This window comes from Amblyraja radiata, chromosome 11, assembly GCF_010909765.2.
Source record: "Amblyraja radiata isolate CabotCenter1 chromosome 11, sAmbRad1.1.pri, whole genome shotgun sequence".
In the NCBI taxonomy this organism is placed as follows: domain Eukaryota; kingdom Metazoa; phylum Chordata; class Chondrichthyes; order Rajiformes; family Rajidae; genus Amblyraja; species Amblyraja radiata.
Window position 1 is genome coordinate 39,936,649 of NC_045966.1, and position 20,611 is coordinate 39,957,259.

General features: G+C 48.9%; 1 protein-coding gene across 1 annotated transcript in view; it reads right to left on the reverse strand.

Annotated features, from left to right (window-relative positions):
* Positions 1-20,611, reverse strand: part of tnip1 (TNFAIP3 interacting protein 1) — a 32,413-nt gene that overhangs the window by 1,689 nt on the left and 10,113 nt on the right. Inside the window, exons 5-13 of the mRNA XM_033029508.1 lie at positions 15,432-15,500; positions 12,133-12,327; positions 11,127-11,221; positions 10,224-10,353; positions 8,128-8,223; positions 7,418-7,483; positions 6,572-6,703; positions 6,116-6,244; positions 4,895-5,094 (exon numbers count right to left, since the gene is read on the reverse strand). Of these exons, the coding sequence (XP_032885399.1) occupies positions 4,895-5,094; positions 6,116-6,244; positions 6,572-6,703; positions 7,418-7,483; positions 8,128-8,223; positions 10,224-10,353; positions 11,127-11,221; positions 12,133-12,327; positions 15,432-15,500 (1,112 nt within the window). The remainder of the gene's footprint in view (positions 1-4,894; positions 5,095-6,115; positions 6,245-6,571; positions 6,704-7,417; positions 7,484-8,127; positions 8,224-10,223; positions 10,354-11,126; positions 11,222-12,132; positions 12,328-15,431; positions 15,501-20,611) is intronic.

Here is a 20,611-nt window from a genome sequence, read left to right on the forward strand (position 1 = left end):
AACTTGACACCTGAAAACATAGAAAGTAGGTGCGAGAGTAGACCACCAGGTCCGTCGAGCCCGCACCGCCATTCGCTCATGGCTGAACACTAACAGACACACTTACCCACAAACAGTAGACACAAGACACAGAACACAAGACACTACCCTCCCCTTTATACGCTATCACCCCTCTCCACCCCAAGAACCTCGTGATCTCCTGGGGGAGGCAAAAAACCGGATAAAAACCCAGGTCCAATTCGGGAAAAAAAATCCGGGAAATTCCTCTCCGACCCCAATCCAGGCGATCGACACTTGTCCAGGAGATCACTCAGGTCTTACTATACTAACCATACCTAGGTCCATATCCCTGCCCTCTCCCCGTAGCCCCTTATCCCCTTGGCAGCTAAAAAACCATCTATTTTAGTCTTAAATATATTTAAAGTTCTGCTTCCACTGCTCCCTGGGGCAGTGAATTCCATAAATTAACCACCCTCTGGGTGAAGAAGTTCTTCCTCATCTCAGTTTTAAAAGAGCCCCCCCTTATTCTGCAACTATGTCCCCTAGTTCTAGTTTCCCCGATCATTGGGAACATCCTCGGTGCATCCACCCGATCAAGGCCCCTCACGATCTTATATGTTTCAATGAGATCGCCTCTCATTCTTCTAAACTCCAAAGAGTAGAGTTCCAGCCTACTTAACCTTTCCTCATATGTCAATCCCCTCATTGCAGGAATTAATCTTGTAAACCTTCGCTGCACTGCCTCCAGGGCTAGTACATCCTTTCTTAAGTATGGACCCCAGAACTGTACACAGTATTCCAAATGTGGTCTCACTAATACTGTGTACAGCTGCAGCAAGACCTCCGTGTTTTTATACTCAATCCCCCTAGCAATAAAGGCCAAAACTCCATTGGCCTTCCTGATTGCTTGCTGCACCTGCATACTAACTTTTAGTGATTCATGTACTACTACCCTAGATCCCTTTGCGTTGCATTACAACGCAGCTCCTCCTCATTTAGAAAATAACTTGCCCTATCATTTTTTTTCCCAAAGTGAATGACTTCACATTTATTAGTATTAAATTTCATCTGCCAAGTTGTTGCCCACTCACCTAGCTTATCTATATCCTTTTGCAGACTCTTCCTATCCTCCTCATCCCCTACTTTTCCTCCCATTTTTGTATCGTCCGCAAATTTTGATATATTACACTTGGTTCCCTCCTCCAAATCATTTATATAAATTGTGAACAACTGGGGTCCCAGCACCGACCCTTGCGGAACCCCGCTAGTTACCGGTTGCCATCCCGAGTATGAACCATTTATCCCCACTCTCTGCTTCCTATTTGTTAGCCAATCCTCTACCCATGCTAATATATTACCCCCAATCCCATAATTTTTTATTTTTAGCAATAGTCTCTTATGTGGCACCTTGTCAAAAGCCTTTTGGAAGTCCAAGTATACCACATCCACCGGTTCCCCTTTATCCACCCGGGTTGTTACTTCCTCAAAGAATTCGAGCAGATTCGTTAAAACAGGACTTCCCCTTCACAAAACCATGCTGGTTCTGTCCGATGAAGTCATGTTTATCCAAGTGCCCCGTTAGTGTTTCTTTAATAATTGTCTCTAACATTTTACCCACCACCGATGTTAGACTAACCGGTCTATAGTTACCCGCCTTCTGTTTACTTCCTTTTTTAAATATAGGTGTTACATTGGCCATTTTCCAATCCACTGGGACCGTTCCTGCCTCCAGGGAGTTTTGGAAAATTATCACCAATGCATCCACAATCCCCACCGCTATCTCCCTCAAGACCCTTGGATGTAATCCATCAGGCCCAGGGGATTTATCCTCCTTCAGTCTCATTAATTTCCCTAATACCACCTCCTTGGTGATCTTAATAGTATTTAGCTCCTCCATTCCTACCGCCCCCTGTTTATCCAGCGTTGGAATATTTTTTGTGTCTTCTATGGTGAAGACTGATACAAAATACTCGTTTAATGCCTTTGCCATTTCCATGTTCCCCACCAACAACTCTCCAGTCTCACCCTCCAATGGACCAACGTTCACCTTAGCCACCCTTTTTCTTTTTATATAGCTATAAAAACTCTTACTATTAGTTTTTATGTTGTTCGCTAAATTCCTTTCATAGTCTATTTTCCCCGTCTTAATTAATCTCTTAGTTATTTTTTGCTGACCTTTAAATGCTTCCCAATCCTCTACCCTCCCACTATCTCTGGCTACCTTATATGCCCTTGCCTTCAGCCGAATACTATCCTTTATAGTTTTACTGAGCCATGGCTGACTGTTCTTACCCTTACCCCTTTTTTTCTTCATAGGAATAAATTTTTCTTGAAGGTTATACAGTATACCCTTAAACGTACACCACTGCTCATGTACCGTCTTATTCTTGAGTCTGCTATCCCAGTCAACTTTGATCAGCTCAGTCCTCATACCTTCATAATCCCCCTTATTTAGACTAAGCACCCTAGCCTGAGTTTCAACCTGCTCCCCTTCTATTTGAATATGGAATTCGACCATATTGTGGTCACTTGTTCCCAACGAGTCCCTAACTATGACATTTTTAATTAATCCTGCTTCATTACACAGGACCAGATCCAAGATTGCCTCCCCCCTTGTCGGTTCGGTGACATACTGTTCTAGGAACCCGTCTCTAATACATTCTATAAACTCTTCCTCTAGTCTACCCTGCCCAGTTTGGTTTGCCCAATTAATATGAAAATTGAAGTCCCCCATGATTACAGCAGTTCCCTTTTTACATGCGTCAACTATTTGCAGATTTATGTTCTGACTAACAGCGTCACAGCTATTTGGAGGTCTATAAATTACACCCACTAGTGTTTTTTTTCCCCTTATTATTCTCTATCTGTACCCAAGCTGTTTCACTATCCTGATCCTTCAACGCAATATCCTTCCTCTCTATTGCCGTTATTCCCTCCCTTATTAAAAGGGCCACCCCTCCTCCCTTTCTTTCCTGTCTATCTTTCCTAATTGTCGAGTACCCCTCTATATTTAACTCCCAGTCCTGATCTCCTTGCAGCCATGTCTCCGTAATGGCCACGATATCATAACTATATATATTTAATTGCACCGTTAATTCATTTATCTTATTACGAATACTCCGTGCATTTAGATAAAGCACTTTCAGATGATTTTTACTACCCTTCCTTTCCGTTTTTGCCCCTTTTACATCTAGAGCTTTATCTTCACACATTCTGTCTCCTGTCACATTTTGACTTTCCGCTTCCCCACTGATACCCTGCTCTATTTCCTCTACCCCTGCCGTTATTACCCCCCTTGATACCTCCCCCCCGCTACTTAGTTTAAAGACCTCTCTACTGCCCTAGTTATATGATTTGCCAGGACCCCAGTCCCAGCACCGTTCAGGTGAAGTCCGTCCTTACAGAACAGATCCCCCCTGTCCCAGTACTGGTGCCAGTGGCCCAAGAAACCAAACCCATTATTCCCACACCAGTCTTTGAGCCACGCATTTAGCTTTTTAATTTTACGTACCCTCGCCGATTTGGCCCGTGGCTCAGGTAGCAATCCGGAGATCAGTACCCTCGAGGTTCTGCTTTTTAATTTATTCCCTAACTGCTCAAACTCCTTCAGCAGATCCTCCTTCCTCGTCCTTCCTATGTCATTGGTCCCCACATGGACCACGACCACTGGATCCTCCCCCTCCCTCTGCAAATTTCTCTCCAGCATCGCAGAGATATCCTTAACCCTAGCACCGGGTAGGCAACACAGCCTTCGGGACATGTTCTGCTGGCCGCAGAGAACCTTATCTACCCCCCGAATAATACTATCCCCTATCACTACGGCATTTCTTCTAACTCCCCCCTCTTGAATGGCCTCCTGGGTAGAGTTGCTGCCTCACAGCAGCAGAGACCCGGGTTCGATCCTGACTATAGATGCTGTCTGTACTGTCTGTGGGTTTTCTCCGGGTGCTCCGGTTTCCTCCCACACTCCGAAGATGCGCGGGTTTGTAGGTTAATTGGTCCCCTGTAAATTGCCCTCAAGTGTGTCGGGGTTGGATGACTAAGTGGGATAACATAGAACTAGATGGTCGGCGTGGTCTCAGTGGGCTGAAGGGCCTGTTCCCACGCTGTATCTTTTCAATCTCTCAATCCATTTCGACACAATTATCTCCTCTTTATCATGCCATCTTAAAACATGGAGGACACAAGATCAATCTTTGATCAATTATTGGTCGTGGATGAGAAAGGCTGGCGGAATGATTGGAGACACGAGGAACTGCAGGTGCTGGAATGTTGAGCCAAACTCAAAGTGCTGGAGGAACTCAGCACGTCAGGCAGCATCTGTGGAGCGGGTGGGCAGGTGACATTTCAGGTCGTATCCTGCCATCGGGAAGAAGGTACAGGAGCCTGAAAAACCGTGATCTCCAGGTTCAAGAAGAGCTTCCTCCCCACAATAATCAGGCTCTTGAACTGCACAACTCAACTATGAACTGTCAACTGTCTTGGTTGCAATAGTTTAGTTTATTGTCACATGTACCCATTATCCTGTATCTGTGCACTGTGGACGGCTTACTTATAGTTAGGCAAAAATGCTGGAGAAACTCAGCGGGTGAGGCAGCATCTATGGAGCGAAGGAAATAGGCAACGTTTCGGGCTGAAACCCTTCTTCAGACTGATGTGAGGGTGGGGGGGGGAAGAAGAAAGGAAGAGGAGGAGCCAGTGAGAGCTGAGAAGGGGAGGAGAAAGTAGGGACTACCTGAAATTAGAGAAGTCAATGTTCATACCGCTGGGGTGTAAACTGCCCAAGCGAAATATGAGGTGCTGCTCCTCCAATTTACGGTGGTCCTCACTCTGGCCATGGAGGAGGCCCAGGACACAAAGGTCGGATTCAGAATGGAAGGGGGAGTTGAAGTGCTGAGTGTGGTGGGGTCGGGGGTCGGGGGTCGGGGGGTTGGAGTTGGGGGTTGGGGGTTGGCGGCGCCTCACCTGCTGTTTGAGGACCTCGATCTGGGTGAGGAGCTCGTCCCTCCTGGAGTTGAGGCAGGGGTCGGGCACGCCGCCCAGCACCCGCTGCACTGGCAATGGTGAATGACGAGCGATGGCTTCCTCTAATGCCTGCGGACAAGAGCAACATTCACCAACAACACAGTCACCCCTTTCCCTCCCTCACTCCCCCTTACCTCACTTCATCCCCTCCTTAAGTTCATAAGGCATAGGAGCTGAAGAGGCCATTCAGCCCATTGAGTCTCCTCCGACATTCAATCATGGCTGATCTATCTTTCCCTCTCAACCCCATTCTCAGTTAAACTGCTCTCCTCTGCCTTCACATGATCCACACCCCTCACTTCCTTGCAGAACAGAGACATCCCAAAGACGTGCAGGTTTGTAGGTTAATTCGCTTCTGTAAAGTGTAAATTGCCCCTAGTGTGTAGGATAGTGCAAGTGTACAGGGTGATCACTGGTCAGCGTGGACTCGATGGGCCGAAGGGCCTGATTCCGCGCTGCATCCCAGAAGTCTAAAGTCGAAATAGAACATAGAAGAGTATCATCGGCGGTCACTGGAAACAGGTATGACGGTCCCCTCATGGAGGATGCCTGTGCGTGACTTTGTTTAACGTCGGGAGACTGGTGCACAGACAGACACCACACGGTCCTGGACAGATCAGGGTCAGGATCCCGTGGCATGCAATCCAAGACGACCAGAGACCCTTTTCTGCTGCAGCCTTCATCTGCCTTCACAGCCGTTGTGACGCTCCACTAAAGCCAGCCATCATCCTCCGCCTGTTCCACCGTTGAGGTCTTGGTTGGATGCCAACATCTGATGTCAAAACCAACTTTTATCTGCCTGCACGTGATCCATATCCGCCCATATGTTTATGTCATAGGAACAGAATTAGGTCATTTGGCCCATCGAGTCTGCTCTGCCATTCAATCATGGCTGATCTATCCATCCGCTATTCCAAAATGGACGTGTCAGCAGTCACGTACCCCAGTATACATTGACTGTGCCAATGTACTTCAAGTTTCCAGGAGTACATGTTAACAGCAATTTGTCTTGGACCAGCCATATCGAAGCAATGGCCCAGAGAGGGAGGAGTGGAGGAGAGGGGGGGGGAGAAGGGGGGAGACAGTGTACCTTGTTCAGACGCTGGATCTCCCTCTCCTGACACTCGCGCTGCCGTGTCACGGGTGCGAGCTGCTCCCGTAGACCCTCGTTGTCCTGCCTCAGCCCACGGATCTCCTCCAGGTATCGCTCCCTCTCCGTCTGTGGGGGCAAAGGGGGGGCGGAGCAGGGAGAGAGGGAGGGGGAGAGGGGGTTGGGGAGGGGAGAGATGGGGGAGGGAGAGAGATGGGGAGGGGGAGAGATGGGGATGGGGAGAGATGGGGAGGGGGAGAGATGGGGAGGGGGAGAGAGTGGTGAGAGACAGGAAGGCGATAACAGACCTGGTGAAAGTGCGGGGGGAGGGGATGGAGCGATGCAGGGCACCCCCCCAGGGACACGGCTTTCTCCTCCATTCCCCCAGCCCCCTCTCCCCCCCCCCCCCCAGTGCCGCCCCTTCCCATCCCCCCCCCATCATCCCTGCCCCCCCACCTCTCCACTGTCCAGGCGACTCTTGGCCAGCAACAGCTTGCGGTCGAAGTCTCGTTGCCTCTGCTCACTGGCGGTGTCTCGCTCCGTCACCTCCCTCCGGACCCCCGCCACCCGCTGACGGAGCCCCACGATCTGGGGAAGAGAGGGGAAGAGAGAGGGAGAGAGAGGGACAGTGCATTAGAGGGTCAAATCATTCCTGGCTCCCCGCACCACACTCCGGCTTCAGAAACATTGGAACATAGAAAAATAGGTACAGGAGTAAGCCGTAAACCCCTTGTTCCTGCCCTCCAAGTGACCTTTGACACCCTTACTAAACAAGAACCTGTCAATCTCTGCTTTAGAAATACCCAGTGACGGCCTCACCAGCCTTCTTCACCGTCCCAAACTCCCCTTCACTCTCCCTGCCAATTGAAGTCAATTAACCTGCAAACCCACTGGTCTTTGGAATGAGGGAGGAAACCAGAGCACCTGGAGGAAACCCACGCAGTCACAGGGAGAATGTGCAAACTCCTAATGCCCTTGTCCCACTTAGGAAACCAGAACGGAAACCTCTGGAGACTTTGCACCCCACCCAATGTTTCCGTGCGGTTCCCGGAGGTTGCAGGTGGTTGCCGGAGGTTGCAGGTAGTGGAAGCAGGTAGGGAGACTGACAAAAACCTACGGGAACCGCGCGGAAACCTTGGGCGGGGCGCAAAGTCTCCAGAGGTTTCCGTTCAGGTTTCCTAAGTGGGACAGGGGCATTACAGACAGAACCCGTAGTCAGGATCGAACCCGGGTCTCTGGTGCATTGAGGCAGCAGCTCTACCCGCTGCGCCACTGTGGATCCATCTCTGCCCCCTGATTTACCTTCTGTTCATACTGTTGCTTCATGCCACGAAACTGCTGATCCCACTGCTTGTTTACCTCCAACAGCTAGAAATGTAAGCAACATTATTACAGGATTAAAAGTATTCTCGGTTAGTTTTGTTCATTGTCACGTGTACCGAGGTAGAGTGAGAAGCTTTTTGTCGCGTGCTATCCAGTCAGCGGAAAGACTACACATGATTACAATCGAGCCGTCCACAGTGTACAGACACAGGGCAAACAGAGATTTTAGCATTGAATTATTTTTGTTACTGTTAGGAAGTATTAGGCTATAAAATATATTAGTGAGGCAATATTTAGAGCACTGTATTTAAAGATGTTGTCAAACTGCAAAGGGTGCACAGAAGGTTTACGAGGATTGTGGACAGTTTTGGTCACCCAGTTATAGGAACGATGTCCTTAAACTGGAAAGGGTTTAGATTAGATTTACAAGGACGTTGCCAGGACTCGAGGGCCTGAGCTATTGGGAGACGCTGGGCAGGCTGGGATTATTTCTGGGGGTGCAGGAGGCCGAGGGGTGATCTGGAGAGGCACAAGGATTGAGAGGGACAGTGGGGAGTGTAGAGGGAACGAGGCTGCCACAAAGAGGCAGAAAATAAACAGATATACACAGAGGAACAAGCTCCCCCCTCACCACCCCCTCCCCCCCCAGTCCACCTCCCGGGGATAAATCTCGGCACAGCGACACCTGCCTCTTTCCGTTGCATTTCCAGAGCCGCCACTTTCTTCTCGAGAATCTCCACCATGTTTTTGTCGGGAAGTTTCTGCAGATCGCCCACCTTCACGCCCTGCGGAACAAGGAGGATCGGGGTGAAGGGAGGAAACCAGCACTGGGGGTGTGGGAAAACAGCATCGCGGCTGAAAACAGCAAGCACACAGCGAGTCGGGTAGTAGCATCCATGGAGAGAGAAGCACAAAGGCACAGGTCAAGATTTTAACACAGACACACACACACAAACGGGTCAGGATATTAACTACCAGCAAACACCCACTAGAGGGACTCAGTGGGTCGAGCAGCATATATGGAGGAGGGGAAAACGTTTCAAGTCAAGGCCCGGCATCAGAATTAGATTTTGGGTTTATTAATGTCGCATTTAGCCTACTTTTACTTCAAAGATGCAGCATGGGAATAGGTCCTGTGACCGCGTGGGTTTTCTCCGGGTGCTCCGGTTTCCTCCCACATCCCAAAGACGTGCGGGTTTGCAGGTTAATTGGCTTCTGTAAATTGCCCCCTGGTGTGTAGGGAGTGGATGAGAAAGTGGGATAACATAGAACTAGTGTGAACGGGTGATCGATGGTCGGCGTGGACCCAGTGGGCCTGATTCCATGCTGTATCCGTCATAGAGTGTGGAAACAAGCCCTTCGGCCCAACTTGCCCACGCTGACCAACATGTCCCATCTACACTAGTCCCAGCCGCCTGCATTTGGCCCACATCCCTGTAAATCTATCTGGAGTTTTTACGGACATTTTCAACCTGTCACTACTGCGGTCTGAGGTTCCCACCTGCTTCAAAAGGGCATCAATAGGGCTACTTCCCCACAGGCATCAGGCTATTAAACCTGGCTCGGCCAAAACTCTGAACATTAATAACCCATTATTTGTTATTTGCACTTTATCAGTTTATTTATTCATGTGTTTTGTAGTCAATGCCTATTATGTTCTGTGTGCTGAAGCAAAGCAAGAATTTCATTGTCCTATCAGGGACACATGACAATAAACTTGAACTTGAACCTATCCTATCCATGTAACTGTCTAAATGTTGCTTAAATGTTCCGATAGTCCCAGCCTCAACTACTTCCTCCATCAGCTCGTTCCATACACCCACCACCCTTTATACAAAAAAGTTACCCCTCAGGTTCCTATTAAATCTTCCTCCCCCCTCACGTCTGGTTCTAGATTCCCCTACTCTGTATCTCTAAAGTAAACCCCTGTGTCCTGAACTAATATTGCTCGCCGAGTGAATTCTGAGGATATATTGTGTGCAGGGACTGTCCCAAGTCTGAAAGAGGACCAAAAGGAATTGGAAGACACAAGGAACTGCAGATGCTGGAATCTTGCATAGAATGTAGGTGGATACGAGGGTCAAAAAGGCTTTCAGCACATAGGCCTTCAGTCAGAGCATTGACTGTAACTGAGAGGTCATGTTGTATCAGAGGTTGGTGAGGCCGCATTTGTGGGAATTGTGTTCAGCTCTGGGCACCATGTTACAGGAAAGATGTTGTCAAGTTAGAAAGGGTACAGAGAAGATTTATGAGGATGTTGCCAGGACTCGAGGGCCTGAGGTACAGGGAGAGGTTGAGCAGGTTTGGACTCTTATCCCTTGGAGCGCAGGAGGATGAGTAGTGATCTAAGACAAGTGTAGAAGATCATGAGGGGAACAGATTGCGTAGATGCACAGAGTCTCTTGCCCAGCGTAAGGGAATCAGGAACCAGAGGACACAGGTTTAAGGTGAGGGCGGGACAATGTAATAAGAACCTGAAGGGTAACTTTTTTTTTTAGACAAAGGATAATGGGTGTATGGAATGAGCTGCTGGAGGAGGTAGTTGAGGCAGGTACTATTGCAACGTCTAAGAAACGTTTAGATGGATATGGGCCAAACGCCGGCAGGTGGGACTATTGTAGATGGGGCATGTTGGTCGGCGTGGGCAAGTTAGGCTGAAAGGCCTGCTTCCACCCTTCATGCCTCCATGAGGCATCTTGGTCGGCATGGACATGTTGGGCAGAAGGGCATGTTTCAGTGCCGTGTGAGAGGGTGGTGGTGGAGGTATGAGGTCCTGACTGCTCACCTGATGGAGATGTGGTCCCGTCACAGTCTGCTCCGTGGGCGTTGGTCTGGAGACCACCTCAGATGCAGCAGCTTGTTGTGATCCCAACTTCTCCTTGGCCACCAATCCCTTCAGCCTCACGTTCTCGCATCTGTGGAGGGGAGGATGAAGGAGGAAGAGGTTGACAGTGTCATACGTTCAGGAGACATAGGAGTAGAATTAGGCCATTCAGCCCATCAAGTCTAGCCCACCATTCAATCATGGCTCATCTAGACTTGGCACACTTTTGTCTCTTTTTCACCTCCAGCCTTTGTCACGTTAGACTTTACATTAGACTTTGGGGATACAGCAGCGATATAGGCCATTCGGCCCATCGAGGCTGCGCCGACCAGCGATCACCCCGTGCACAAACACTATCCCACACACGTGGGATAATTAACAATTTTACCAAAGCCAATTGACCACCAAACCGGCACTTCCGTGGGACGTGGGAGGAAACCGGCGCACCCAGAGGAAACCCACGCAGTCACAGGGATAACGTACAAACTCCACACAGACAGCATCCGTGGTCAGGACCAAACCCGGGCCTCTGGCGCTGTGAGGCAGCAACTCTACCACAGTGCCACTGTGTAGTCAGAGTCATCAATGCTGAAGAGACCACAACAGGCCGGAAATGAAGGAACGCACAACTCCACGAGGGAGGGGTGGTGTGCGGAGATCAGACGGAAGAACAGATTTAGAGGGACATGGGCCAAACACAGACAGGTGGGACTAGAGTAGACGGGGCATGTTAATCGGTGCGGGCAAGATGGGCCGAAGGGCCTGTTTCCACACGGTATGACTATCACTATGAACCCTCGACACATCCGTTTCATGGGTGATGGCGGCTCCCCCAGTGGCGAGAGGAAGCATCGGATGACTTACTTCATGGTGGCCAGCATCTGGCTCTTGAGATCAAGGTCCTGGTCAAGTTTTGTGCGGAGATCTTCATTCTCGGTCTGCAGCTGCTTACACAGGGTCTGGAGCAGGGTGGAGGCAGGGGACGGGACAACGGGGGAACAACAAGCGAGAAAAGATGAATGAAGCTCTCACATGGAAACGTGTAGAGTCACGTTCAGAAGTTCCATGAGGAGAATTAGGCTGTTCGGCCCATCGCATTCAATCACGGCTGATCTATCTTTCCCTCACAACCCCATCCCCCTGCCTTCTCCCCACAACCCCTAACACCCTTAAAAATATCCATTGACTTGGCCTCCACTGCCGTCTGTGGCAATTAATTCCACAGATTCACCACCCCCTGGCGAAAGAAATTCCTCCTCATCTCCCTTCTAAAGGTATGTCCTTTTATTCTGAGGCTGAGCCCTCTGGTCCTAGACTCTCCCACTAGTGTATCCACTCTATCCAGGCCTTTCACTATTCGACAAGTTTCAATGGTTTCCCCCTCAACCTTCTAAACTCCAGTGAGGACAGGCCCAGAGTCGTGAATTGCCATTCCACATTAACCCAATCATTCCCAGGATGATTCTTGTAAACCTCCTCTGGACCATCTCCCGCGCCAGCATATATTTCCTCAGATATGGAGCCCAAAACTGCCCGCAATATTCCAAATGTTGTATAGAGTCACACAGGGCACAGAAACAGGCCCTTCCGCCCAACTCCTCCATGCCAACCAAGATGCCCCATCTATACGAGTCCCACCTGCTCACGTTTGGCCCCTATCCATCTAAACCTAGACACAAAGAATTACAGATGCTGGTGTATACCAAAGATAGGCACAAAGTGCTGGTGGGGTTGAGGGAGGGGGAGGGAAATGGGGAGGGAGGGAAGGAAGGATGGAAGGAAGAAAGGAAAGGGGGAGGGAGGGAGAGTATGCCGGGAGCTTCACCCTGTGCCTCAGCTGCCCTGAGGCAGTACACTGCCTGGTCCCTACCTGCAGGATGGCCGTCCTACACTCGTTCTTCTGCACCTTGGAGGAGAGGCGGTTGAACTCCACGGCCATTCGGCCCAGGTGGGCTAGCAGGTGCTTCTTGTGGGTCTCCTCGGCAAAGACGCTAAGGGAGGTCTCCAGGCGTTGCAGGTGAACAGACAGGTCCCCGTCCTCGGTGGGCGTCTGCTGTAGAACGTCCTGGACCAGAGGGTGGACAAGAGTCAGTCACGATCACTCCACCGCCCAGACAAGGGCCTCTCCACCACCCAGACAAGGGCCACTCCACCGCCCAGACAAGGGCCACTCCACCGCCCAGACAAGGGCCAGACGCCCACTCCACCGCCCAGACAAGGGCCAGACGCCCACTCCACCGCCCAGACAAGGGCCAGACGCCCACTCCACCGCCCAGACAAGACGCCCACTCCACCGCCCAGACAAGGGCCAGACGCCCACTCCACCGCCCAGACAATGGCCAGACGCCCACTGCACTGCCCAAACAAGGGCCACTCCACCCCCAGACAAGGGCGAGACGGCCACTCCACCTCCCAGATAAGGACTAGACAACCACTCCACCGCCTAGACAAGGGCCAGACACAACCACTCCGCCACCCAGGGTCCCTCGAGACTATGACTGTAGATCCCCCCCCCCCCACTCTCCCCCCTCCCCCAATTAAACATCACAATTAGCTTCAACGAACCATCTCCACTGTGGAGGACATCCCAGAGCTGTGACAAACTACATGACCAAAACTGGCTTGGTTGAGTTTAGAGATACAGAGTGGAAATGTCCTTCATGCTGACTGCCGATCACTCATTCACACTAGTTCTATCCTACACACTAATTAGCCAACAAACCTGCCCGTCTTTGGGATGAGGGGGAAAACCAGAGGTTATCTATCTACCTATCTATTAGCTTCGAGCTTAGCTGAGTATAATATTGTCATGTGTGCTGAGGTACAGTGAAAAGCTTTTTTGTTGTGGGAAGAATACACATGATTACAATCGAGCCGTCCACAGTGTACAGATAAAGGATAAAGGGAATAACGTTCAGTGCAAGATAAAGTCCAGTAAAGTCCGATTTAAATTAGTTCAAAGGTCTCCAATTAGGTAAATGGGAGGTCAGGGCCGCACTCCAGTTTGTGATAGGATGGTTCAGTTGCCTGATAACAGCTGGGAAGAAACTGTCACTGAATCTGGAGGTGTGTGTTTTCACACTTCAGTACCTCTTGCCTGATGGGAGAGGGGAGAAGAGGGAGTGACCGGGGTGAGACTGGTCCTTGATTATGCTGGTGGCCTTGCAGAGGCAGCGTGAAGTGTAGATGGAGTCAATTGCCATAAAAAACTCAATCAAATAAGAGTAATGCAGCACGGAAACAGGAACTTCAGCCCAACTGCCTGCACCGACCATAATTCCCCAATTACATTTGTCCCACCTGCCCGCATTTGGCCCATATCCTTCTAAACTATCCATGCACCTGTCCAACTGTCTCTTAAACGTTGTGATCGTACCTGCCTCAACTACTTCCTCCGTCAGCTCGTTCCATTTACCCTCAACCCTCAATGTGAAAGAGTTTCCCCTCAGGTTCCTATTAAATCTTTCCCCCCTCACCATAAATTTAAGTCCTCTGGTTCTTGATTTCCCTACTCTGGCTAAAAGACTGTGCATATACCCGATCTATGATGATGGATTTTTATACACCTCATGGTTTTAAGATCACCCCTCATCCTCCTGCGCTCCAAGGAATAAAGTCCCAGCCTGCCCAACCTCGCCCTGTAGCTCAGGCCCGCAAGTCCTGGCAACATCCTGGTAAAGTGTGAAAAGGTTGCCCCTCAGGTTCCTAATAAATCTACACAAATGGATTCTTTCCAAACCACAAGTGAATTCTTTTTTTGGCAGCTTTCAGCTCTTGGTTCCCTTATACAGACTCCTCATTTGGTTATGGTTCCTTAAATCAGTACCCTGTAAGCACCGCTGATCTGGTGATCATTTGGCCAGCCAACACACACGCAACAAATGGACTCTGTTCCCTGTTCTGCCCCTGGGATCTCGACAACAGAAGCAAGGCCTTTTCCCTCCGTACTTTCCCGGACAAATTGGAGACATGAGGAACTGCGGATGCTGGAATGTTTAGCAGAACACAAAGTGCTGGAGGAACTCAGTGGGTTTGGCAGTGCATGTTCATAAGTCCCCTTGGTGGCGCAGCGGTAGAGTTGCGGCCTTACAGCGCTGGAGACCCGGGTTCGATCCTGACTATGGGCGCTGTCTGTACGGCATTTGTAAGTTCTTCCCGTGACCGTGTGGGTTTTCTCCGAGATCTTCGGTTTCCTTCCACACTCCAAAGACGTACAGGTTTGTAGGTTAATGGGCTTGGTATAAATGTAAAATTGTCCCTAATAAGTGTTGGATAGTGTTAATGTGCAAGGTTCACTACTCGGTTCAGACTCAGTGGGCCAAAGGGCATGTTTCCACGCTGTATCTCTAAACTAAACTAGGTCTAGGAGCAGAATCAAACCATTCAGCCCATCAAGCCTACTACACCATTCAATCATGGCTGATCTATCTTTCTCTCTCAACCCCATTCTCCTGCCTTCTCCCTACAACCCTCACTAATGAAGAACCTGTCAATCTCCACCTTAAAAAAAACTATTGACAAGCGCCACAGCCGTCTGTGGCAATGAATTCCACAGATTCACCACCTTTGACTAAAGAAATTCCTCACCTCCTTTCTAAAGGTATGTCCTTTCATTCTGAGGCTGGGCCCTTTGGTCCTAGACTCTTCCGCTAGTGGAAACATCCTCTCCACAACCACTCTATCCAGGCCTTTCACTATTCGGTAAGTTTCAATGAGGTCCCCCCACATCCTTCTAAACTCCAGCGAGTACAGGCCCAGTGCCGTCAAACACTCATCATTCGTTAACCCAAGTCATCCCCGGGATTACTCTCGCAAACATCTGTGGAGGGAATGGACAGGTGACGTTTCCGGTCTGGACCCTTCTTCAGAATGATTTGACTAGAGATACAGGCTCTTCGATTCCCATACACTAACATTATCCTACACAATTTACAATTTTGCTGAAGCCAATTAACCTGCAAACCTGTACGTTTCTAGAGTGTGGGAGGAAACCAGGGCACCCGGAGAAAACCCACACTGTCATAGGGAGAACATAGAAACTCTGTACAGACAGCACTTGTAGTCAGGGTCGAACCCGCACTCCTCACACCGCACTTCCGCCCCTCCCCATCCCCCACTCCCCTCTCCCCACTCACCGCCCCTCCCCTCCCCTCCCCATCCCCCACTCACCCGCTCGTCCTCTCCTTGCATTTCGATCTTGTTGATGGAACTCACCACCTCAAACTCGGACGACGTTCCCTACAAGAGCAAGAGCCCATGGTTACAAGTCCTCTCCGCCATTACACGCCCCATCCCTGATCGTTACATGCCCGGCACCCCGAGCGTTACATCCCCTGCCGCTACATCCCCCGTTGTTACAGGACACGCCCCCCCCCCCGCCGTTACAGGCTCCCCCACCATTACATGCCCCGCACTCCGAGCGTTACATCCCTCATTGTTACAGGACCCGCCCCATCCCTAACCCTGTGATGCCCCAACGTTACAAGCCCTCTACTGTCATTATCGCCCTGGCGTTACAAACCCCCGCCATTACAAGCCTCCACCGTAACAAGCTCCACCACTGTTGTTACAAGCGTGATGGGGCGCGGCGCCATGTTTTCACCGCAGTCACAGACCCCGTCTCGCCCGCGACTCCCAGTGAGAGCGGGGAGGGGCCCTGGGGATTGACGAGAGTGGCTGGGAGAGACACGCTGCCTCGGGAAAACAGCCAACATCAAAGACTTGTCCCTGTCCCACCCCGGTCATTCCTTCTTCTCCCTGCTCCCCGTCCAGTGCACCACCAGACTCAGGAACAGCTTCTTCCCCTCTGTTATCAAGATTCTGAACGGTCCATCCATAAGCTAGGGCACTGTCCAATTCACCTCTACCCCATTGTGGACATTGGACTTTGTCTCTGGAACTGATGCGTTACAATGCTGAGAACTATATTCTACACTCTGTATCTTCCCCTTTGCTCTGTCTATTGTACGAGTTTGATTTGATTGTATTTATTAATTTAGTTTATTGTCACGTGTACCGAGGTACGGTGAAAAGCCTTTTGTTGCGTGCTATCCAGTCAGCAGAAAGACTATACATGATTACAATCAAGCCACCCACAGTGTACAGATACAGGATAAAGGGAATACTGTTTAGTGCAAGATAAAGTCCAGTAAAGTTCAATTCAAGATAGTCCAAGGGTCTCCAATGAGGTAGATGGGAGATCAGGACCAGTCTCATGTTGGTGATGGGATGGTTCAGTTGCCTGATGACAACGGGGAAAAAACTGTCCCCGAATCAGAATAGTAAGATTAAACGAGAACTTACCAGTTTGAAGTTTGATCTGTATTTTATGAGGAGGAACGTTGAGGGAATACGTGAAGAACCCGCTTCCAACGCATGCGTGCCATTCTTCACAGCAGCGGTGTGAGGTCACAGAAACTATAATGACCTAACATAGTAAGATTATCAAAGAGATACCAGTTTTGATATGATCATAGGAGGGTGGGAGCGGAGGGCACGTATTCCCTCAACGTTCCTCCTCATAAAATACAGATCAAACTTCAAACTGGTAAGTTCTCGTTTAATCTTACTATTTTACTTCGGAGTCACGTGAGTGACTACGTGAAGATTTCAAAGCTCTGTGACCTCATGCCGTGGAACGAGTCCATGCTTCACAACTGCCTTGGGTATCGGGAGAGAGTATCATTAGCAATTTTAGACACACTTATACAAAGACTTGTGTGATATAATGAGTAAATACATTTATTAATTGAAATCATAGCCCTGTAACCCTTCGGGCAAATTATAATATTGAACGTAAAATGCTTTCCGAAAATGATGATGGCTCCAAAAACTGGTTTATTATAAAACCTTTGGAAAGTCCTTTCGGATGACCATCCTGCTATTCTGAGGATTTGGTCCGTGGGTACCTCAGAATTTTTGCTGCGGATTTTGCTGCAGCCCTGGTGGAATGAGATTTAAAACCATTAGTGTTTATTCCTGCCAACTTTAGGACACATTTGAGCCACCTTGAGATAGTTTGGGTCGTGACCCTTTTGTGCGGTTTCTTGTAAGAAATTAACAAAGCCATTTCCTGACCTCGAATGCTCTTAGTATATTCCATGTATAATTGGATATGTCTTGCTATACACAGACGTTCGTCATATGGATATGCCATAAATTCAATCACTTGACCCGATGAACCTGGTCTGTTTGTTTTATTAACTCATGTATGACAAACACCAGTTTCTCTTGTGAGATGATCAAGGAGTCCAGGCTCAGTTTGCTTAATGACTGGACTCGTTGTGCAGTAACTAACGCCATGAGCATAACCATCTTCATGGTCAGTTTCTGCAGTGATAATGCTGTTTATGGGCTACCAGCTCCTCAGCATGTTTAAAACGACACCCACATCCCAGATTTTGGGAGTACCTGGTTTTAGGGGGATTTGCATTGAATATGCCCCTCATAAGTTTTGTTACCAGGGGGTGCGTTCCCACCGTGTGCCGCTCCGTTCCTTGTGATAGGTAATTGGAGAGTGCACTTCTGGCACTATTGATGGCACTGTAGCCCAATCGTTTATCATAATGGAGGTTTGTTAAGAATTCCAATACGGCCGGAATATTCTTGGCCCTTTGGTCTAGGTTGTTGTCAAAGCAGTATATGCCCCATTTCTTGATGTGTCCGAGGTACTGCTTCCGTGTTGACAGTCTTTGTGCGGATGTGATGAGATTCATCGTCCTGTCTGACAGCCCCATGCCGTGTAGTGGGTCTTTCAGACTCTACAAATCAACAAATCCATAGTCTTATGGCATGGGTGACTGCCCCCCTCCAGTTACTGGATGAATTAATAAATTCGGGCTATGTCCAATAATGGAACATGGTTCTAACACCATCCCCTGTATGACCGAATACCACGGTTGAGTAGGCCAATCGGGTACTATGAGAATCCCAGATGCCGAATATTGTTGAATTTTCCTTTGTACCCGATTGATGATGCAGAATGGGGGAAAAGCATAAAAAACGCCATTTCCCCCAATGCAGTGAGAAAGCATCTGTAGCTTCTGCCCCAGGGTCTGGTTCCCAGGACACATACCTTGGTAATTGGTGATTCAACCTGGACGCAAAAATATCAATATCTGGTCTACCATATTTTGCTGTAATTTCAGCAAATACATTTTATTTAACATCCATTCCGTGTTTTCATTAAATTTGCGTGACCTGGTGTCTGCCACTGAATTTAGCTTACCTTTATGTTGCCGATATCCAAATGTTTCTTTGGATACACCATTTTGTAATACCATAGACGAGTTGTCAATAATGATGGGGTTGGAGCAATACCTAATGCTATGTTCCCACCACTGTAGTTCAATTATAGCTTCCGTAGGCAGCTCCATAGGTCTATCAAAATGACCTTTGTTAAATTTGAGTGCTCTAATTTTTGCTCTTTGCAAATTTTGATAATGTAATGGCCCAAAATGTGTGGCCAGGAAATGTAGCCACAATCTTCCCAATTATCCGGCCTACCCGTCTAATGGAGGGTCTGTTGGTGTTAAGAAGCTCGCTGCAATCCTCCTGTAGGGCTGCGGCTTTATTTATTGGTAAAGTTACTAACATATTGACCGTGTTAATGGTGAATCCTAGATAATCCATATTCGTTTCTGGTATCAATTTACACTTAACTACCGTCTGTGTTCCCCTTTGATGGGTACTGTATAGTATGCATCTTTTAAGTCAATGCTTGTCATATAGAAACCAGCTGATACTAATTCTTTAGCAGTGATAAAGGTATCCATCTTAAAATGAACATATTGAACGAATGTGTTTAGGGTTGAAAGGTCAATGATAATCCTGCAACCCCCATCTTTTTTATTTTTAATAAATATGTTTGATACAAATTTTAATTGTTCATGAGTAGTATGCTCAATCACACCTTTTGTATACAATCGTTGTAGCTCCATGTGGGCTTTAGATTGTTCGGTTTTTGTAAGGACGAAATGCCTTTCTGGTGTATGTTGTACTGGGGGGTTATTGGGATGAGTAAATTCTATCAGATAACCCTGAATACTGCTTAGAACATACGAGTCTGTAGTGATTTTACACCATTCGTCACTGTAGTATTGCAACCTCCCTCCCACCGTCGTGGGTCCCTTTTTTACAAAAGAACCACACCCACCTACCTCCATGGTTACTGGTGGTTGTATTATTTTCTTTGTTTTTTGAAAAAAAGGGGGTTTTGTTTTTATTCGTGTTCGTGGTTGTACTGGAGGTTTAGGCTTCCGCATCTTCCAGGGTGGCCGTCCCTGGCCATACCCTAAAAGAAGGCTGCTGCAGGTTATATTGGGTTCTGGCACTGCCACTGATATAAGCCACACTTTTCGGTCTTCCATGTGGCTGGTACCGTGATCCAAAATAAGCCTTTGCGCTGGTTTTGATGAGCCCCAGTGTCTTGGCTTCCCCAAACAAAAGGGTTGGGGTTTTAACGGCTCTTTGTTTGCAAATTGTTGCATATTTAGGATCCAGTGCTGGCTGAATAGCCGCCCTCCGCATGCTATTCAGCTCATATTGTACATTACAGAACAGGGCTAGTGCGTCTTGGTGGCCTTTAGTTTGCTCTGTTTTGTCCAGGGTGCGGATGTAAGCTGTGATCCCTGCCGTAAGCCCCTTTAAGGCTTTCTGGATTTTGAGATCATGGTTCCTGATTTCCTTCCCCATATGCTTCCAAATGCATTGGTTGACACTGGGGATTTGTAATACATCACAGTTACCAGGTGGCATATGTCTGGCCAGTGTCTCTGTGAATATTTGTTGTTGGAGTTGATGGCCAGACATGTAGTTAATACTGGCTGCCATCCTGGAATCCAAGTCTGCCCCTGTTTGACTTGGTTTGAAGTAATCAGCCACCATGTCCAGCAGTGTATGTTTTTCTGCAGATTCAGGATCATGGGAAGCTGTGTGATCAGGGTCTGGCCCATCAGGGTCCTGCCCACTCTCCTCCGAAGAGGTCGAGATTTCAGGGGGTCCCTCACGGGGTACCCATATGGGGCTTGTCTGCCCACTGTGGCTAGTCTCCACATTCATGGGACTGCCACTGTGAAGGAGCTCCTCCAGCAGCTCCTTTAGACGGTGAGCTGCACTTGCTATTTTTGGCTGCTCCCATTCCTGCAGCCTTTCAGCAGTGTGCTGCTCTTTGTATCCCAGCTGTTCCCGTCCCCGGTACTCACGGGTGCTGGTTTGCGGGCTTTCCTCGTCCCGCCGCTGGCCACACCGGTCCTGACTGTCGGTCCACGTCTGTTCCTGGTCAGCCGTTTCTTATAGAGTCCTGACTGTCGGTCCACGTCTGTACCCGGTCAGCCGTTTCTCCTGGCTGC